The sequence below is a fragment of the Emydura macquarii genome, unplaced genomic scaffold (assembly GCF_026122565.2).
Source record: "Emydura macquarii macquarii isolate MOO-44397 ecotype Brisbane River unplaced genomic scaffold, CSIRO-AGI_Emac_v2 contig_2897, whole genome shotgun sequence".
Lineage (NCBI taxonomy): Eukaryota > Metazoa > Chordata > Testudines > Chelidae > Emydura > Emydura macquarii.
Window position 1 is genome coordinate 39,659,179 of NW_027133034.1, and position 19,015 is coordinate 39,678,193.

Sequence of the window (19,015 nt, forward strand, 5' to 3'; positions counted from 1 at the left end):
GAATTTTCTCACAGTGCATCATCAACATGTGTAACTATGACTCAATGAATCCACTGCTAGAGAAAGGATAGTTTAGTTCCCATGCCCATTCTAGACTTGGTCTCTGCTGAAATTACCAACCAAGATGGCAATTAATTAAAATTGTGACAATGATTTTTATGCTGAAGACAAGGTGCTTAGAGGCACCCATATAAATGCTATGTGGTTGCATACCCTCAACCAGGAACTCTGCTTTTCTCTCCCTGACCACTTGGATATAATTGCAAAGTCACTGAATATACAGTGTCTCCCTGACTGGATCTTACAGTGATTCCTGAGATGCCCAGTCATCCATTAAATGGTATTGCTTTGTAAGGGATACAGCCTAAGGGTAAAGGTAGCTAAGAAGGAAGAGAACATTCCCCAAGCTGCTAATAGTTCAAATACTACATCTATCTCCCTATGGTTCCTAAACAAAAAATGTCATGGGATTACAGCCCAGAGTTGCAGTAAACTCCATGCCCCGAAAAGGGGCCTGGAGACACATATGGCCACTTGGGGCTTGTGGGGAATGCATTAACATCAGTTTTCCATCTCCCGAGTGGCTTCATATAGCCCATCCACTGAGCACCCGTACAATGCTCCTTCTGCACTAGGCCTAACCTGCAGAATATTAGTTCAGCCAGTATGGAGCTATTTTAGAATCATGTAAAGAGATTTACACATGCCTCACTGTCATATAACCATGGGCCAGAGATCATGTTTGTACAGTGCCTTGCACAATGGAACCCTGATCTCATATGGGGTCTGTGGGGGCTACTGCAATACAAAAAAATACAAATAATTGTGTTCCATGGTTTAAATACAAATCCTTCAGCCTTTCTAATTGATCAGCTTTATCTAAACTAGAAAGTCTTTTTACTTCCTGTCCCTTTTCTGAAGGACAACATAAAAGCAGACTTACCTCAGATGGTTCACTGACTTCTGCACCCCCCTGTATTGTATCAGCTAGAATTCTAAGCAGATAGGCCTCTGCCTCTTCAGGGAAATCATCATTAATAATGTTCAGAGGAAGTGATGCCAACATCTGCCCTTGAGCGAAATGTAACACGCCTGAGGCAGGAGTGATGTCTGCAGTCACGGGTGAAGAACCACTGCTATTACGAGTTATACTCCAAGTAACTGAAACATTTCCATGTGTTCCACCATTTCTTACAACTGTGATTCCTTCAAACCTATGGTTGTGAAGAAAAGTAAACACACCCTGGCTTATCCTAAACAGGAGACGTTTTACTTAGCTTCAATCCTCTGAATGCTGTAGGTTTATACATGATTTGTCCCCTTCTAAGGGTTTGATTTCGATCGCTCTTAACTGGTTTTATACTAGTATAACTCCACTGACTTCAGTGGAATTAGTCTTGATTTACTTGGTTCACATGAGATCAGAGTCAGACCCTACAGTTTTCTCTGATTGATATTTAGAAAATGCCATCATAACTTAGATTTAGATTTTCTTAAACAAAAGACTTTATTAATTAACCATATATAATATAGCTAAAGACAATGGTACAGCATGAGCTACTTTTATTTTTAAGAAAGATATTGAGAAACAAACCTTTATAAAATATGAACTTTAAATTTGCCTAGTGAAACCTATTAATCTGATTTACTCAAATGCAAGTCATTTTCCTTCTCTCCTTGCGTTGTCTTTTATCAATTTACAAATTATTATCAGATTACAACTATTAGACATGAATGCCTAATTCATTCAAAATCATCATTTTTTCTGTTGTATTGAAACATTAAACCACTATTTCTGGGTCTGAACATACTGTCTTGGTATCAATGAAGTACATTCAGTATTTATAAAAGTATGCTCATTGCTATTAAATTAACTAAATTTGAAAAAGTCCATTTTTATTCAAGAGGTATTTTAAATTGAGTTAAGATGACCATATATTATTGTGCTTTAATTACAGTTCTGTAAATTTGGCATGATAAACAAATTAATGAAACAAAATATAAATGTAATTACATCATCTATACCTTTTCTGTATGAAGTTTCCTATCCCAGAAAATTGCTGTATGCAGAGGTGAGTACACTTATTATCCAAGATGGATTTTTTTAAGCCAAATGCAAATTGTACCTAGCCTCTGTTTCTAACAAAATCTATGTTCATTTAGAGCAGCTAAGAATGCAGGACTAGTTTAATGACTGTGTAATTCAAATGCGCTAGTCCTACATCATTAATTTTTTTTTAAAGTACTCCGTTCCAGAGAGAGTTCTTTCTGGAATTATTCATAATGTGGTAGATGGGTGCACCTCTTGCTATTTTGGGGGTTAACACGGAGCAATGGCAAGTGGTGAGTACTGCTACAGGGTCCATGTCCGTTTTCTAACCACAGCTCTCACATGGACAGTAAACATTTGTACAAAACTTTAATCTTTATAAAACCCTAATGATGATTATTATTTCAATGTAAATTTTGAAGAACTGCAAACTTATAAATTATGTAGTGTGATATAACAACACTTAACAGTGGCTACATTTTCCCCTTCCCTAAGAAAACCACCCCAGCTGTTGTATAAATCCAAAAGATGACACTTTAGCTACAGTTGGAAAATCTATAGTACCTTGAAGTTTGGTCTTCATCAATGATAACCATCTGAGCAAACAATACACTGTTGATTGACAGTACTCCATATGGTTTGTCGTTGGGTTTAATGGTGACATGGACAATAGAAGGATTTATTAAAACAGCATCTCCATGCAGAGTGTCCTTAAGGAGCATTATCTGAAAGGTCTCAGCAATTTCTGGTATGGCATCATCAAAGATTTTAAATTTTATGTCAGATTCATGCACTTGAGATGGGAAAACAATTGTCATGTTTGGTTGCAGATCTTGGAAGTCTAAATTAAGCTGTGCGTGTGCTGTTGAATTCCCAGTTATGATGATGTAACAGACAGAGACTTCATATTCATCAGAACCAATCAATTTTCCGCTGTCATCCTTACCACGAACCACTTGAATTGTTAGCACATCAGCTTCCTCTGGCACTATATAAACACTCTGAGTGAATCGGACGGGACTGTCATTTTTCTTAATAGTAACCTGAACAGTGTTTCTTGTTGTGTTGATTTCAGCCCCTCCTTCCACACTTCTCAGATGAACATTAAATATTTCATCATTTTCTGGTATCTGGAAAAATAATATTAACAGCTAAGAATAACTCATGTTTTAAATATAGGCAGAGCAGTCTGCATGCCAAAATTGCCTTTATTGATTCTTCAAAAAGCAAATTTGCCCAATAATAGATCATTCAATAATAAAGCAACAGAGGAACAAGCCTATAACTTAGTGTACCTTGGCTCAAAACACTTTCCCAAAACAGAACACTTCCATTTTCCAAAATATATTGCTGTACTTCAGCAATATAAAACAAAACACAAATATACTGAAACTAGATATGTGTCTGAACCAAAACACTGGATCTCACCACCTTCAAATTTTTTAGGAGACTGAAACGTTGCATCACGGAACCATCACTATCTGCAGTTTGGAGCAGTTTACACACTGCTTCTCTAGGAGATAATCTCTGTTCTCAGTTATCCAGGTTTAAATCCTGAGTAATCCTACTGACTTCTCCAGTGGTTTATGCCAGTTGCCTGAGAGAAGAATGTGGCCCTATATGCACAGCAAATGGACATGACCTGGGTCAGTCTCTTATCAGTCTTGTAGGATTACATGATAGAAACGGCACACATTCTGTTCTCAGATGGACCTGCACAATTCCCAGTGAAGTCAATGGGAGTACACTCACATAGGTGGGGAAAGAATTGGGTCCTGTATCTGTTCCTTGTTTCTGACACTCACGATAAAGTACAGTTTACTTCTGAAAGAAATCCAAGTACAAAATTAATTAGTTATTGCCAATGGTAAATGTTCAGTTATAAAGCGGACAAATTCTTTCTAAGCACTGTTATTGCCTTGAGCTTTTTTAAAAAGGTTCTAATTCCCTGCTGTACAGTATTTCTTCTCTTTCATACTCATTTGCTAATTGGCCACCCTCAGATCCTTTTCTAGGGCTATGAGAGTGAGCGTGCAGCTGTCTTTAAAGCCAGTGCCAATTTTATTCCTTGTTTGGCTTGTGCCACTAAAACGTGCATAATGTTGTTCACTGACACAGCCTTTTTCAAACCTGGAATCTGAAAGATCTAAGTCATGGTTCTCCCATACTGAGGTACAACAATTATTCTGTCTCACCAACATGGATATTAGTTTATTGTTTTATGTTTCTTTTAGCCTAACCATGACCAAACTCTCCTGCAAAGCCAAGTCCATGCATTTAAAAGAAAGTCAAAATATATAAGACTTTTTATCTGTAAGAGATATTTCTGCAACTCAGAGCTGCTGGGTCAGTTAATTGGAACATGAGTGGCAGACAAAAGCATCAATCAAACTTCAAAGATTTTGGCACAAAGGTTTCTCAATCCTGCCTTGTCTATTATTTTCCCAGACAAACTCCTGTACCGCTCAATAATAAAGAGGAATTTTGTCAGCAGAATGATAACAAAAACATATTAAAGTGTAGTTCTACATAGAAAATTTATTTTAAAAGTGGCATTACGGGGCCCCATGTCTGTGGTTTCTCATTGATATCCATATAAAAGATGCTACTCAGTTTACAAATATGGAGATATATCTTTTCTAACTACCAGCCCTGCACTCAACCAAGGTTACGAGAGTAAAGTTGGGTTCTTTCCATCATCAGAAGTAACACTTCTGCAGGCCAAAATAAGCCCTCATTTACATCTGTGCAACCTTATCAGCAACACCTGTGCAGACACAGACACAACCTTCAGTCAGAGTTCTGAGAAAACGTCTCTGAATAATCACATCTTCATTAACTCCACAAGAGATTGCTAGGCAGAGCCCAACAGTTCCAAGTTGGTATTACAGACAACAGAAATATTAATTTTTACCTGGAAGAGATGTTTTTGCATCTCAGACTTACCAGTCTGGAAGAAACTTCTGATACTATAAATATTATTAGTGATGATTGAAAATGGTAGAGTTTTTGCAAAAAAATTCAAAACAATTTTTGTTTTACAGGTTTCAAAAATGAATGCTCTCTCATGTATTCAATTTTTTTGTGAATTTATTGAATATTTTAAGTTGTTCAGTTTTTGTTTTCTCCCCACTTTATCTGCCTTTTTTCCAGTCCGTCGCCCACTCTTCTTCCTTTTGTATTGTCTTGGGGATTGATAAGGAGGCAAAGTCTGGACTCTTAGAAGTAAGGCTTTATTGGAAACTAAAACAGTGTTACATAAGACAAAGGAGAGCCATATGCTCCTCGCTGTGTATCTGATGAAGCTGACTCTGGACTGCTTCCAACCCATTCTTCCTAGCCCAATCCCATTCTCTCTAACATGTGCCCTGCTCTTAAAGGCACAAGTACCTAAAGGCACTCCTAACACCTTTTTTTGCATTTTGCCATTGAAAAAGGAAGGGAAAGAGAAGGGAAAAAGGAGGAGAAAAAACAAACTGGAAAATTTTTTATTATAGGTTTCCCTGAAAAAAAAAAATGTCAAACAAATGAAAAAATTGTGAACATATCTGTTTTAAGAAAAGGCCATTTTGGGATGAAATCATTTTTAATTCAAAAAAATTTTGAATAGCTCTAGTTATGTTAGTGTTCATGCTATTTAGAAGGCTTTTGGCCTCCACTGGCCTTATAATAATAAAATCAAAAGGAGGAGCTATATATTCTGAAAGTGCTGCTCTATTCTGAAAACTGTCTGTGTAAAAACTGAATCATCTTATTTCAACAGATGTGCTCCCTATGCCCATTCAAAGTGATGTCATTTTATTCTATAGACAAACATAAGATTTACCTGCTTTTCACAACTGTTAGCTATGTAGAGCCAACATAGCTAAAAGAGAGTCTGATGGATTCTATTCCATTTTATGCATCGTTAACTGAAGGCAATGAAATTGCACAGGCATCACTGAGGGTATAACTGTAAATAAAGGCTTAATATGATCTGCTATACCTTCATAACTGGTAATGCTTTAACATAAGGAAAGAGCCAAAGTTAATTTTTATTTGGAAACAGGGAACATTTGATATGGAAGTATTGACAAATCATTGTAGGAGGGACAGTTTAATGATAAGCATTATGCTTTGAGATTCAATGCCTACTTCACTCACAGACTTTGTATGACCTTGGGCAAGTCACTTAACCTGCCCCATGCCTCAGTTTTCCATTTGTAAAATGGGGATAATATTTTCCTTAAATAAAATATTTATTTAATTTATATATATTTGTATTTTGGTAGCACCTAGGAGCCCCAATCATGGAGTTGGACCGCATAGTGCTAGGTGCTGTACAAACACAAAACAAAAAGATGGTCTCCACCTCAAAAAAATTACAAACTAAGTCTCACAGGAGGGGTGTGAGGATAAATTCATTAAATGTACACATGCTATGGTGATGGGGTGCCAAACAACTAAGTAGAAACAAATATGGAACCCTGAAATGCCAATATTTATGAATTCACTTTTCTGAGCAGAACACCACATAAGCCTTAGTTAAGCCAAGCCATATTGTGCATTCATTACTCAAAGCTGTGATGCAAACAACTTCACCTACTGCATATCAAAACTTTCTAAAATGAATTCAGCTTTTTCCTACCAGGTCATCGAACACTGTTAAATTATAAATCAGCACTGCTCTCCCTGGAGGAAAGGTAATATTGCCCTTAGCTGGGCTCAAGTCTTCTTCAGCTGGGTTTGGGCCACCTTCTACCTGCAAAAAATTCATTTTTGTGATCGATCGTCAAATATACAGGACATTTTCAAAGCTTAAGTAACTGCAGATAAACAGGAATACAAGTCTAATATGGTTGTGTCAGGCTGATATTCAACATAAATTCTGTGGGATACACAAAGATTCACTGAATGTTCAATGGTCTCCTACATCGCAACTCTAAATATTAGGTATAGGAGAGGAAATTTTGATTTCACAAGCCATAATGCAATGGTTGCAGCAAAAGAGCTATTTTGGGGAAATCTGCCTATCTAGCTGAATGCCTAATGGAACAAAACGGAGTAATCATGATGGAGGGATGAATGGCCAAAAGAATAACTACTAGAAATTTGCTTCAATATGGGCCCATGAGAGCTCTTTAGTGTCCACTGATATAATAATCGTTCTTTTAAATAGCTGAAAGAATGGTGGCTATAATTTATTATGCATAATTAGCTATGTGGAACTAAATTCTGAGATAGAATTCTAATGGGAATTTTGTGGCATTTTTTCTGGCTTGTGACATAGAAGTTACTTATTTGTATGCAATTATAATAAAGTTAACAAATGAAATCTAATAAAACAACAGGCTACTTAGGGCAGGATGAGAATTTTTATACATAATATAACATACCTGATACTTCAGTAACTACATGTACTATATGCTGTGTGACAATGCTGGCTGATTCTATAGAGCAGTGGTTCTCAACTCGCAGCCTGCAGGCTGTTTGCGGCCCAATCAGCACATAGCTGCGGCCCATGTGACATCCTCAGGGCGGTAACTAGGATGGGGGGCACCTGCCCTGAGCACAGAGCTGGCAGCCGGGAGAGCGGGAGGATGGTGCAAAAATGGGGCAGCACAGGATTGGGCTCAGCACCATCAGTGGGCCTCCCCTTTCCGGCAGGATCGGGCCCAGCAGCATCAACAGGAGGCCAGGGTGTTCAGCACCCTCTCATCCTGCAGGATCATGGGTCCAGTGACCTGGACTGGAGCAGACTCCCTGGCACTAGGACTGCAGTGGCAGGCGGTCAGGGCGGGCTGCATAGCTGCAGCCAAGGTAGGAAACCAGTGGGTGTGGGGAGGAAGGTGCAGAGGTCTAGGGCCACAGGGAGGGGTGCAGAATCTAGGTGGGGGACTGGGGGCAGTTTTTTGGGGGGCGGAGGTGGCAGCGTTCTGCCCTGGACAAGGCACCCTGTCTCTGCAGGGCAGGCAAGTGTGTCAGCCCAGTGTTGGTGAGTATGGGTGCTGGGGAGGATAGTCCCAGAAGGGCTGGGTGATTGAGAGGCATTCCCTGGCTGGGAGGGCAGTCTGGGGAGGGGCTGGGGGGGCAGACCCTGGAGGGAGGCTGGGTGCATGGAGGGTGTCCCTGGCTGGAGAGTGCCACACACTGGGCAGGGCTCCCCAATTTTGCAAGCAGTCTTCACAGCTGCGTTCTCTGGGCATTTATCCCAGGCGCCACCAGCAGCAGTGCAGAAGTGAGAATGGCAATACACCATGCCACACCACCCTTACAGTAAAAGAATTAATTTTAACAGTTAAATGTTTTGACTTATTTTGCTAATTTAAAATGCTCTTGGTAGACAGTTGCCAGTGTTGAAATGAAAGGTACTATACCAATCTGAATTGTATTGCTGTCATATAACAAATACTAAACCTCTTCTCTTCTATTTTTTTTGGTGGATGTACAGGTAGCACATATATATTGGGTGACTGCAGCCCACAACACAGAGTGCTATATATGCATTCCACAGTGGTAAACAGGTTGAGGACCACTGCTAGAGAGGGCAAAATGTATTTGACACTAATACATAAGACATAATACATAGAGTAAGTTGAATAATCACATATTCCATTGTATTTACATATTCAATATAGCATATAAAATTACAACAGTTCTGTTAGAGACAAATCCAAAGCCCTTGGAAGGCCATAAGAATTTTTCCATTGATTAAATGATTACGCTTTCCCGTAGACAAGGAAAACTGAACAAGAGATACCACGTGAAAGAAGTTTTACTGTATATGAGATGCAGAAACTAAAGTATACAATTGAAAGTTATGTGGATAAGAAAAACTAAATGAGAAATTGAACATTTCAAATGTCGTATGACATTCAAATCAAACAAGGTATAATAGGGCCTAAATAATCTAGCTAGCATAACTAATGGGTTTGTATGCCTCTGTTCTTGGGTACCAAGCTTGAGATGTCTTGAAAGGTGCCGGATTTTTCAGAAAACCCTGAGCCAACATTTTAAAGTGTTCAAAAGTTAGGTCACATGGTAAAGTTCTACTGTAACATTTATTTGTAAATATCACTTCAGAACTTTTGCTGACCCACCCTGAAGGAAATTTACCCTCTCTATTTTTTAAAACTCTTATTAAAAATGTTTATTTCTTGCTGACTTATTTTCCATTAGTGCAAGTTAACATAATGTTTCTTATCTTCCTAAGTTTTTTTCAAACCTTCTAACTGAAATACAAATATTGTACAAATCAAATATTCACCAAGATGAAATATAGATTATTAAGAATATCTACTGTTTTCTAGCATCTCCCCACAATTGTCCCTGAAAGTATCACTAGCTCATGTAGTTACAATATTTTTCATGTGGCAAGTAAAGCATTCCTGTTCTACAGAAGAGATTTAACAAGATTTAGATATCAGTAATTAGTCCTTTCTCTATAGTCATACATATTTAGCAGGACTATAATTCTAACCTTCCAGTTGCAAGGAAGTACACTGAGGTGTGAAGTTGTTTCAATAAACTTACCACAAAAGTCACAGTCACAGTCCCATAGGTTCCCTTCTCCCTAATTAGAGTGAGAGGCACAAATTCATTTCTACCTCTGGGCTCATTCACTGTGATTAAGGCAGACTAAGGAGGAAGAGAAGGGACAGGCAATCAGGCACTGATCAAATATCTCAGCAGAGAGTGAAAAAACTGTTACCATAGAAATATAAAACTCCCACAGACAAATTAATCCAATCTGTATAGTGGTCTACTGATGGTATTACATTTCCTAGCAACTAATTAGTTCAGCTAATAAAAAGCTTGAAAGACTTCAGATAAAAATATTAGCAGTGGTTACTTGAGTGCATTTTTCTTTTTCTTTTTTTATTTTCTATAAACAAACATGGTCACTACATACAAACTACTTGGTTTGTATCATTAATATTTATAGAAGTTCCTAAACCAATTAAAAACAGATTTTCTCCCTTCTAAAAATCATTTATTAGATAGTTAGATATTTACATTGATTTTAAAATTACAGGATATAATTTATGTCATGATACTGATTTTCATAAGTTGTCCAATTACATTCTTTACAAATGTGAGTTTTTAAAACTATCTTAGCTACAAAGATTTAAAGTCAAAGTTTAATTCATCCAGAAAACCAGTCTGGGCTGGAAGCTTTCTGGCTCCTAATATTCTTGTGCTTCATTAGTAAAAGACCTCCCTATACACGAGTTAGTCACCGAGCAAGGAAGGTGGAGAGCATAGGCATGGAACAGCGCACTAGTAATGGACTGGAGTGGTAGCATGGCCATGGTTCAGCCCTGACCATCACACAAGTCAACAGAGTTAGCTTAGTATGGCAAGAGAAGCATGCATTGCAAGTTTTAACAGGTAGTGGAGTACCTCTAGAAAACTAGCAGGAATTCTGGCTGAGTCAGCTAGAATTCCTTCAGCAGCTGCAACTGCCATTTGGCCTTTTCTCATCCCCACAATGCAGCATGTGACCCCACTGTCTGAAGCAATGTGAAGGTCATTCCCAAGCCTTGTATTTCAGAAGTACTATCCAGTTTATAACATGTTGGTGCTCCTGTGGGATTCTGAGATGCAAGTATCAAAATCCTGATAACAGACTGATAAGGGTCAATTTTCAGATATCCACAATATATCTGGGTCAAATTCACCAATGGCTTATGTGACTGTATCTCCATGTAAGGCAATACAGTAGTCCTCACCTTAATTTCACACCAGCAGTGAACTAGGCTCTCTGAAATGCACGTAGCAACATTACACGTCATGTTATTGCTTTGAAGGAGACAGGGTCTTATGCTGTCCCCAGTGAAGTCAATGGGGCTCTGTCACTGAGTTAAGATTGGTCCCAGAGTTAATACAATGTATTACCAACTCACACAAGGAGAACACTGTCTCCCCTCACTTGCAAAAATGATCAGACAACTAAATAAAGCGAATCCCGCTATAGGTACTAATGTATAGTTCTTTAAACTTTTGAATCGAGTTCCTGACTTGCTTAAAACCACCAAGACCTCACCTTCCCGCAGGCCGCAAGTTCTATGCTGCACCCCTAAGAGAGCCAGCACACAAGTGATGTGAGAACAGCCCGATGAAAGCATGTCTGAGTGTACAATATCGTTACAGTCATGAATATTTAACCATATTTCAGAAATCTGTAAGGGCCGATTTTCAAAGTCACAAATAGAAGTTAAGTGCTCAACTGACACAGATTTCCAAGGGAGTGAGGTACATAACTGCCCTTTGGTGTCTTTGAAAAATCACTCCTTTTGCATTATTTAATATGATAAAGGTATAGAATGTAAAAACATACCATACTGAAGGAAATAATTCCAAAGGCATTGTCATTTGATAAGATGGTTACAGTGACAGACCTTGGTGACCCAATCTTTACTCCTGTAGATGGTTTCTAAAATTAACAAGACATATGGTAAATGAACCAGCCAGGGAGACAGTTTAAAAAAAATGCAGTTTTAAATTCTTACTGAATACATTAAATAAATATGTTTTCATTCAAAGTGTGAGTAAGTCTTTTTTCTTCTCGGAATTATTTTTTTTTGATTGTTTGGTTAACTGTATGTGTATGTTTGGTTACAAGTTCCAAGAAAATGGTATTCAAGTCAACAGAATGCACAAAAAATCACTCTTACTGCTTATGGAAAACACATTCTATAAAGCAAAGACAACGAGAGATCTGTGACACTTTAAAGACTAACAAATTTAATATTTTTAGACATAAGCTTTTGAGAGACTTAGCTCTCTTCTTCAGATGCAGTAATAAAGAAAATAGTTAACACAGAGTTGGTATCTTATAGGTATCCAGGTGCACTGAGAACAATGGGGGAGGTGGAGTCCAGTACCTAAGACCTAATATAAAGACATTCTATAAAGTTTCAGGCTGGCTAAACAACAAAATGCACAAAAGAAACTTTGAAGACATTAATCATAGTCTGACAATCTATTAATGACACCTAATAAGGAATTTGATATGAAGCATGCACTCGTGCTAGAAACTAAAAGGGCTTTTTTTTTTTTTTTTTTTTTTTTTTTTTTTTTAAATAAACATTCTGTATAAAGCTGAAATTTTGGAGCTAAGTTTTGTATGAATCTACAGGTCATGAGCCAGAGCAAGCTTATTTATAGCAGTGTGTTATATATATAAGGGTAAGATCAGTTTATGACTTTTCTATTATATTTCTTAGTTAAATAGTGAAGGGCTGAGGAGGGGAAGAAGGAAAGGGAAAAGAAAGAAACGTGTATTTACCGTCAATCGTTTGTGCTAACTATGAAACACCAGGGTAAAATGAAGATTCACTTTTACTGCAGTGACTTCAAACTTTACCATGGACTGTTAACATAAAAAAAAAAAAAGGGGGTGGGAGGGGGGAACAAGCTTCTCCATAGCTGCATCATTCTAACAGAGATTAGCAATATACGTTGATTTACCTACATGGTGTTCAAGATACATTTTTCCAGCGAGGTCTTTTTCTGAAGCTATGAGGATCATCCTGTTTCCCCACTACTTTTTACCCTCCCCCTTCAAGCAAGGAAGAAAGGACAAGACTCTCTCAGAACCTGACAGCTTTGCTTCTTAGTGAACTGGAATTAGTCCATGTTTAAGTCTCCATAGCTGAATATGTTGCCCCTGCAGAAAGTCTCAGGCATGGTAAATGAACTCATGTCTTCTGCATGGAACTACTAAGAAATAGCACAAGGCTATCAGGTTGCCTGCTGTCCAAATTTTAATCTTTAGACATTGAGAGCCAAATTCACCACTGCCATAAGTAAAGCTGCAGCAACACATGCCGAAGTCTTTTTTTCTGGTGGAACAAAAACAAAAAAACTAGCACTTACCTGTAATGTCAAGTAAAATAGGAACATCTCATCAGCCTCTGGAAGATCGTCATCACAGACAGATATATACACTGTTCTGTTTGTTTCTGTATCGGGTATGTATGCCGCTGCATATGTGTCAAAAAAGTCACCAGTATTTTCCCCGTAAATCTACAATAAATACACACATGAACATAACCTACTCCCTGCTTTCTACAACTTTCTTCGGATTTTGCTTCATATATTACGTATGAGGTTTTCTATATATTACTCCTCCCTCAATCTTCACTGCCATCAGCCAAAGTATTTTTGGACAGATGGCACAGGACAACAACATAGTAAGCAACTTCCTATGCCCATGCCAAGCATGACACTTATTCACAGCTAGTCATGATCTCATTGGGGAGCCTTAATCCATTCCACTATGTGACTATCTTGCACATAGTGCACCAGAGTGTCATATTTTAAGTAGGAATATTATTTTAAAAATAATATTTACATGAACATGCACACCACATAATATTACTGTAACAAATGCTTGTATAGATGCAACAGCTCAGTGCTCTGCCTTATGATGTGATGTGCTGATCATGGGTCCAGAAGGAACCTCTGCTTCCCCCTTTCTCCAAGATAATGGAGATTAGATGCATCACTGAGAATTCTGGCAGATGAAGCAGACCGTACTCTTTAGCACTCCACTACTAAAGTAACATCAATAGCCTTCTAAATAGGGACACCCATTTGTGTGGAATAATAATATATATTCAGTAATAGGAATTCTTATATATTATTATTATTCATTTCAACACTTACCAGGTATGAGTAAATAAGATTTTAACATAACCCACTTTAAACACACATTTCTTAAATTATTATGTTCTTGCTAAACTGCAATCAGTCAATCAGTCAATAATGAGCAACACACACTGCCCAATCCTGCTCCCACTGAAGTTAAAGGCAAAAACCTCCCATTGACTCACTTGAAAGCAGGACTGTCATTTGACAAATTACAAAGCCATTGATTCGAACCATCGAAGCTCTCAAGGCTAGATGTAGAGATGCACTGAAGCATTGAGCTGGGAAAAGCCAATTGAACCAGTGTGGCTGCAGTGCCTCAAGTCACCATCCAAACTAGCACTGAAAGTTTGAACTGAATCAATGCGAATGGAGCTGTTTGTTACAGTTGACTGAGAATAGTGAAATTAGACTAGCGCTGAGAATGCTTGTGAGAAAGTTCAAGCGTTTTGGACAAAGACCAACATCATCGAACATGGTTCCCTAAAGTTAGGCACCTAAATCCATATTTAGACACCAAAATAAGTTGAATGGTTTTCAGAAGGGTTGAACACCTTCAGCTCCCACTGAAAATTCTGGAAAGAGTATTGCCTGAAGCAGCACTGGAAAGACCAAAAATCTCTAGTGTGGACAGATCACACACTTCTTCCTACAAGGGCTGTTCAAAATTTCCACTTTTCTGAAATTGCAGCTCATTTTGCTTATTTTCATTTGCTGTTTTTCAGCCAGGTTATAGAATAATCACACTTTTTCAAAATTTTAAAAAAGTCTGAAATTTTTAATGTTCACTTCTTACATTTATTGCACTATTCTTTTCCTTCTTGATCTATATTAACGCTTAGCCACAAAGATGCATGTCTGTACATCACATAATCCATGCACATGCTAAATCACCTATTACCACTCTTGACATTTACAGTGGTTACTCCCTTTCGTCTACTTTTTATTTAAAATGCAATAGTTAAAGGCAAGCAATTAACTAGTACATTGTCAATATATAGGGCTATGTTTTATTTTCTAATCACTTAGTTTTCTGTTTTTTCAAAACCGTTTTCCACTTGTTCTAGTCAAGGGATATATACCAAAGGATTGATGCAGTCATTACATGAAAAATGTTTATCCAGTTTAACTGAAATCATAGGGTTTTTACTCCTCTTTTCCTTCTGTATTCTGTCATCTATGCAGGACCAAACCCAAAGCAGAAACTTCTGGGTGCCAGATTCTAGTCTTGCTCCCCCCAAGTGCAATACACTTCCTCAGAACAACCACAATAGCCATACATTTTTTCTGTAAAACTAACAATAAGTATAAGCTTCATTAAAACAATGTGAAAATAGCTGTAATCGCCTCCTGGCCCTTTTCAATAAAAAAACTTTAAACAATTTAAAAGGGCCTGGGTGGATGGGATAGATCCATGGATGGAGGGTGAAACTTCTCCTCGGGGAGGCTAGCTCCTTGTCCTGCCTCTCTCATCCACAGCCCCACCCACACTCCAGTCTTGCTCTGCCACAAGCCCCACCTCCTGGCCCACTCGCCACCACAGCCCTCTTCCCCGCTGTCACTCACCACCTTTGGGGAGAGGGGTATGGAAGAGAGGAGGGTAGCTGAGCAGGGGATGGAAGAGGGATATGGCAAGCAGTGGGGCTGAGTGGGGGAGGGGCAGAGTCTGGGTGAGGGGGGTGTAGTGTGGGTGGGGCAGCAGGCAGAAGAGGCGGGACCGGGAGCTAACCTCCCTCAAAAGGAAGCTTCAGCTGCTGCCAATGGTCGTAAATCAAAGCCCTCCCTTTCTAGGGGCCATTGACTGTTCTGCCCCGAGGCCTGGAATTGCTGTCCATGGGTTTGGATACAGCTGTTCTCCCTCAGCACAGAAAAATTGGGGAAGGAAAAATTCTCTTCTCCCCACACTTCAGGAGTGAACTCTCAAGTACTAGCTAGAATTCAAATCAGACTGTACTATAAACTCACAGTGCTCCCCCAGGAGTAGTAGCTGGCATTCTGAGTAGCCGTGATGAAATGAAAATATTAAATGAAAACATTTCTATACCATTGGCACAGCCAATTTCCTCACTTGCAGATATTGGGTATTTTTGACTCAAAAGAATTCTCCCATTGAGCCTCGACTGCACCTAGCCCATTGCACTGATCCAGTTAAAAAAAGAAAAAAAACATACCAGCAGCATTCTAAGTTTCATACAGATATCCATATTTCATTAAAAAAGAGGGGAAATGGCAGTTTCTTACCGATACAATCGCTGTGATGTTAGCTGGCTCTCCTGTCCTCTCAATAACAAGACGTATTACTGTTGTACTAGTTTCATGAACTACAAATTCTGTTTGCCCAGTAAACTTTACTTCTGTTTCTCCAGATGTGCAGCTGATGAATAATACTAAAAGAAGATTAACTAATAAATAAGCAGAGGGCATCCCTACAAAAAAAAAAAAAAAAAAAAAGCGAAGAGTTTAATAATAAAAAAAGTTGATATATGTAGAAAACTTTCTACTGATCACTGATTTATGGACAACACTTGATAGTCTACTCATTGCTTTTTTTAATTATACTTGTTTTATTTTAATATAATTTGATATTTTCTCCTTTCAGGGAAAAATATGATACAAACCCTAAGGACCATATTTTCAGTAAGATCCACATAATTACTAGATGTAAGGTGGTGTATTCACATCTGATCCACTCACACAGTACCTGATTCTGACACCATTACTCATGTCCACTGGGCCCAATCCCGCAATCTCTATGCAATCTTCCAAATATCAATTTTGCTTGAGTAAGGACTGCAAGAGCAAGCCCAAGATGTGTAGAGTCCTTAATTGTGAGCAAACTGGATGTCATAACTTCCATTTACTTCAGTGGTGGAGGGCCGGCTCTATAGTTTGTAGGTACTGCCTGCTAAAAATGGACCCTAAATGTTTAAAATATATCCCACTTACTATTGTATATTTTTGAATTCGCCTTCCAGATCTCGGATACCATCTAGTGTATATATATATATATTGGACCTATATTTTTATTACTGTTTCTCTCATCCTCTCTCCCAGATGCCTTTCAGATTTTTTTTTTTATTACACATAATTGTGGAATCATGTTTTAATGAGACTGTAAGCGCTTCAGGGTTGGGACTCTCCTTTACCATGTGAATATACAGTGCACAGCCCCCTTTTTCTTAGGATAGAACAATCTAAGACTCAGCTGGATTTGAGTCCCCTTCCTCTGGGCCCAGTGACCAGTTGAGCATCCCTCAAATTCCAGTGAATTCAAAGGGAGTTGAGAGTGCTCAGCATTTCCCAGAGGCACAAAACATGTTGCAGGACTGGTTCCCAATGGAGACAATTTTCTTTAGCCCCTCAGCTGATGAAAACAGTGTTATAATTTTATTTTTAGATCTCTCTCCGCAATATACCAACTATTTTCTTGTGAATGGCAATCCATGCACGTTCTAGTAAATGAATGTTCTGAAAGAAATGGTTCCTGACACAGACAGCACACTTTGAATAACTTTGTGAAAAAGGGGTATCAAATTTTTAATCCGGATGTATTCAAAGAATGACTAATTCTAAAAATTATGCTCCTTCAGTAAGGTAAAAGAAACATGCCACTTGCAGTGAACTCTCCACAGTAGATCTCTGCAAAAAGGAGTTTCACACAGACACAGGGCTCTGCCCACACAGAACTTTACAGGATCAACATGACCAGTGTCCAGTCAAAACAGGATGAATTTTGCACTGTGTATATTCATAGTGCACTGAAAACAAGCTACAGGCCAAGAATAATTCACAGAAATCATGTATCAAATAGTTTTGAACAACAAATAAACTCAAGAAAACTAGAATCTTGTCACAGAAAATTTACAAACAGGAAAAAAAAGACAAGGTTGTTTGATTAAATTATTAATAATAAATTATTCACTCAGCCCTACTGAACACTATCCTGGGAACAACTGGGTAATGAACACACACAAGCAGACATTATCCAGAAGACAAAAATCAGTGACAGAACTGCCATCATCCCTGTGAAACAAATGATCCATTTTACAACCCATTTGAAATATGTTTTATTATTTCTGAAAAAAATGTCACCCAATAAAATAATTTTTGCTACAGGAATTTCACATCACCATAAAATGAACCTTAATTACCATTACCATTGGGTACAATCCCAAAAGCCTTCCATCTGAAGAACTCCCAGGGATTTTAAGTAGGAGTTCTACATGTTAAAGGCTTTCAGGATAAGTCCCCACACGTTTCAATATTATCTATGATACAGACTGGCCATCCATTCCAACTCCTCCACCCCACTCCTCCACACCCGCTTTCAAGTATATATGCCCCCATGTCTGCACGAAGGGAGCAGTGAATGCATTCCCCTCAAGCTTGAGGTCAACAATTACTACAATTCTTGCATGTGGCATGCAACAAGAAGGGAGGTTCTTCACACACTCCCTTCCCCCTGCTCTCCTGTACAAGGGTCAGTCACAATCTGCCTTTGTGAGGTAACTTTCCAAGCACAGGAAAACAGCGTCAAGGAAAAAGAGACACTTTAAAGAGACATGATGACACTCACTGAACAAACAACTCACACTTACAGGATCCATAGTTACAGCAATAGAATTTCAAACAATAAAAAACTAAAAAAAAAGTTTGGAAGGGACATAAGAACCTCTAGCCAATGGGAATTAGAAAGAACTTCCCCTATGGACAGGTTATCTCATAACTGCCTAATTCAGGGTTTCTTGCATCTTTGTCTGAAGTATCAGATATTGAACACAGTCAGGGACCGAATGCTGGACTAAAGGGACCACTGGTCAGATGAAATAAGGCAATTCCTACATTCCTCAGACTCTTTAGGATGGTGACTCACATGAGTGTTAATACGCCATTGCTACCTATCAATTTAACTACAAGATGTTTTGGTGAAAAAAAGAAAAGATAATTGAAGACAAAAAGAACAGAGTACAAAACAAAGATTACAAATTAAAACCCAATACTGCCATTTCTATTGGAATGGAAGGCTCTTGGCACCTCACAGGACTGAGCCATAAGAAAGCTGACTACTACTGACCTACACGTGATGTCTCTTGGTTTCTGCACTGAACTGCTCTCCAGAATATAAATGTTATCTTGAGTGTATATTACAGCTTGAATGTGAACAGTTGTGTAACCTTTGTAAATTTTGAGACAATTACACAGTCTGCAAATGCAGGAATCATCTATATGGAACTAAAGAGTTTGTTGACCTTTTCGCTTCAGCTGTTACTTGCTAAGTCTATGACAAGGTATCTTCCCACGGTGTGCACTGCCAGTAAATAATACTGAAAA

General features: G+C 38.4%; 1 protein-coding gene across 1 annotated transcript in view; it reads right to left on the reverse strand.

Annotated features, from left to right (window-relative positions):
* The window catches only part of ADGRV1 (adhesion G protein-coupled receptor V1), a 336,348-nt gene extending 320,240 nt beyond the window's left edge, over positions 1-16,108 (reverse strand). Inside the window, exons 1-7 of the mRNA XM_067568750.1 lie at positions 15,926-16,108; positions 12,911-13,060; positions 11,370-11,465; positions 9,563-9,667; positions 6,678-6,791; positions 2,615-3,180; positions 944-1,214 (exon numbers count right to left, since the gene is read on the reverse strand). Coding sequence (XP_067424851.1) covers positions 944-1,214; positions 2,615-3,180; positions 6,678-6,791; positions 9,563-9,667; positions 11,370-11,465; positions 12,911-13,060; positions 15,926-16,108 — 1,485 coding nt within the window. The remainder of the gene's footprint in view (positions 1-943; positions 1,215-2,614; positions 3,181-6,677; positions 6,792-9,562; positions 9,668-11,369; positions 11,466-12,910; positions 13,061-15,925) is intronic.
* Positions 16,109-19,015: the final 2,907 nt, after the last annotated feature.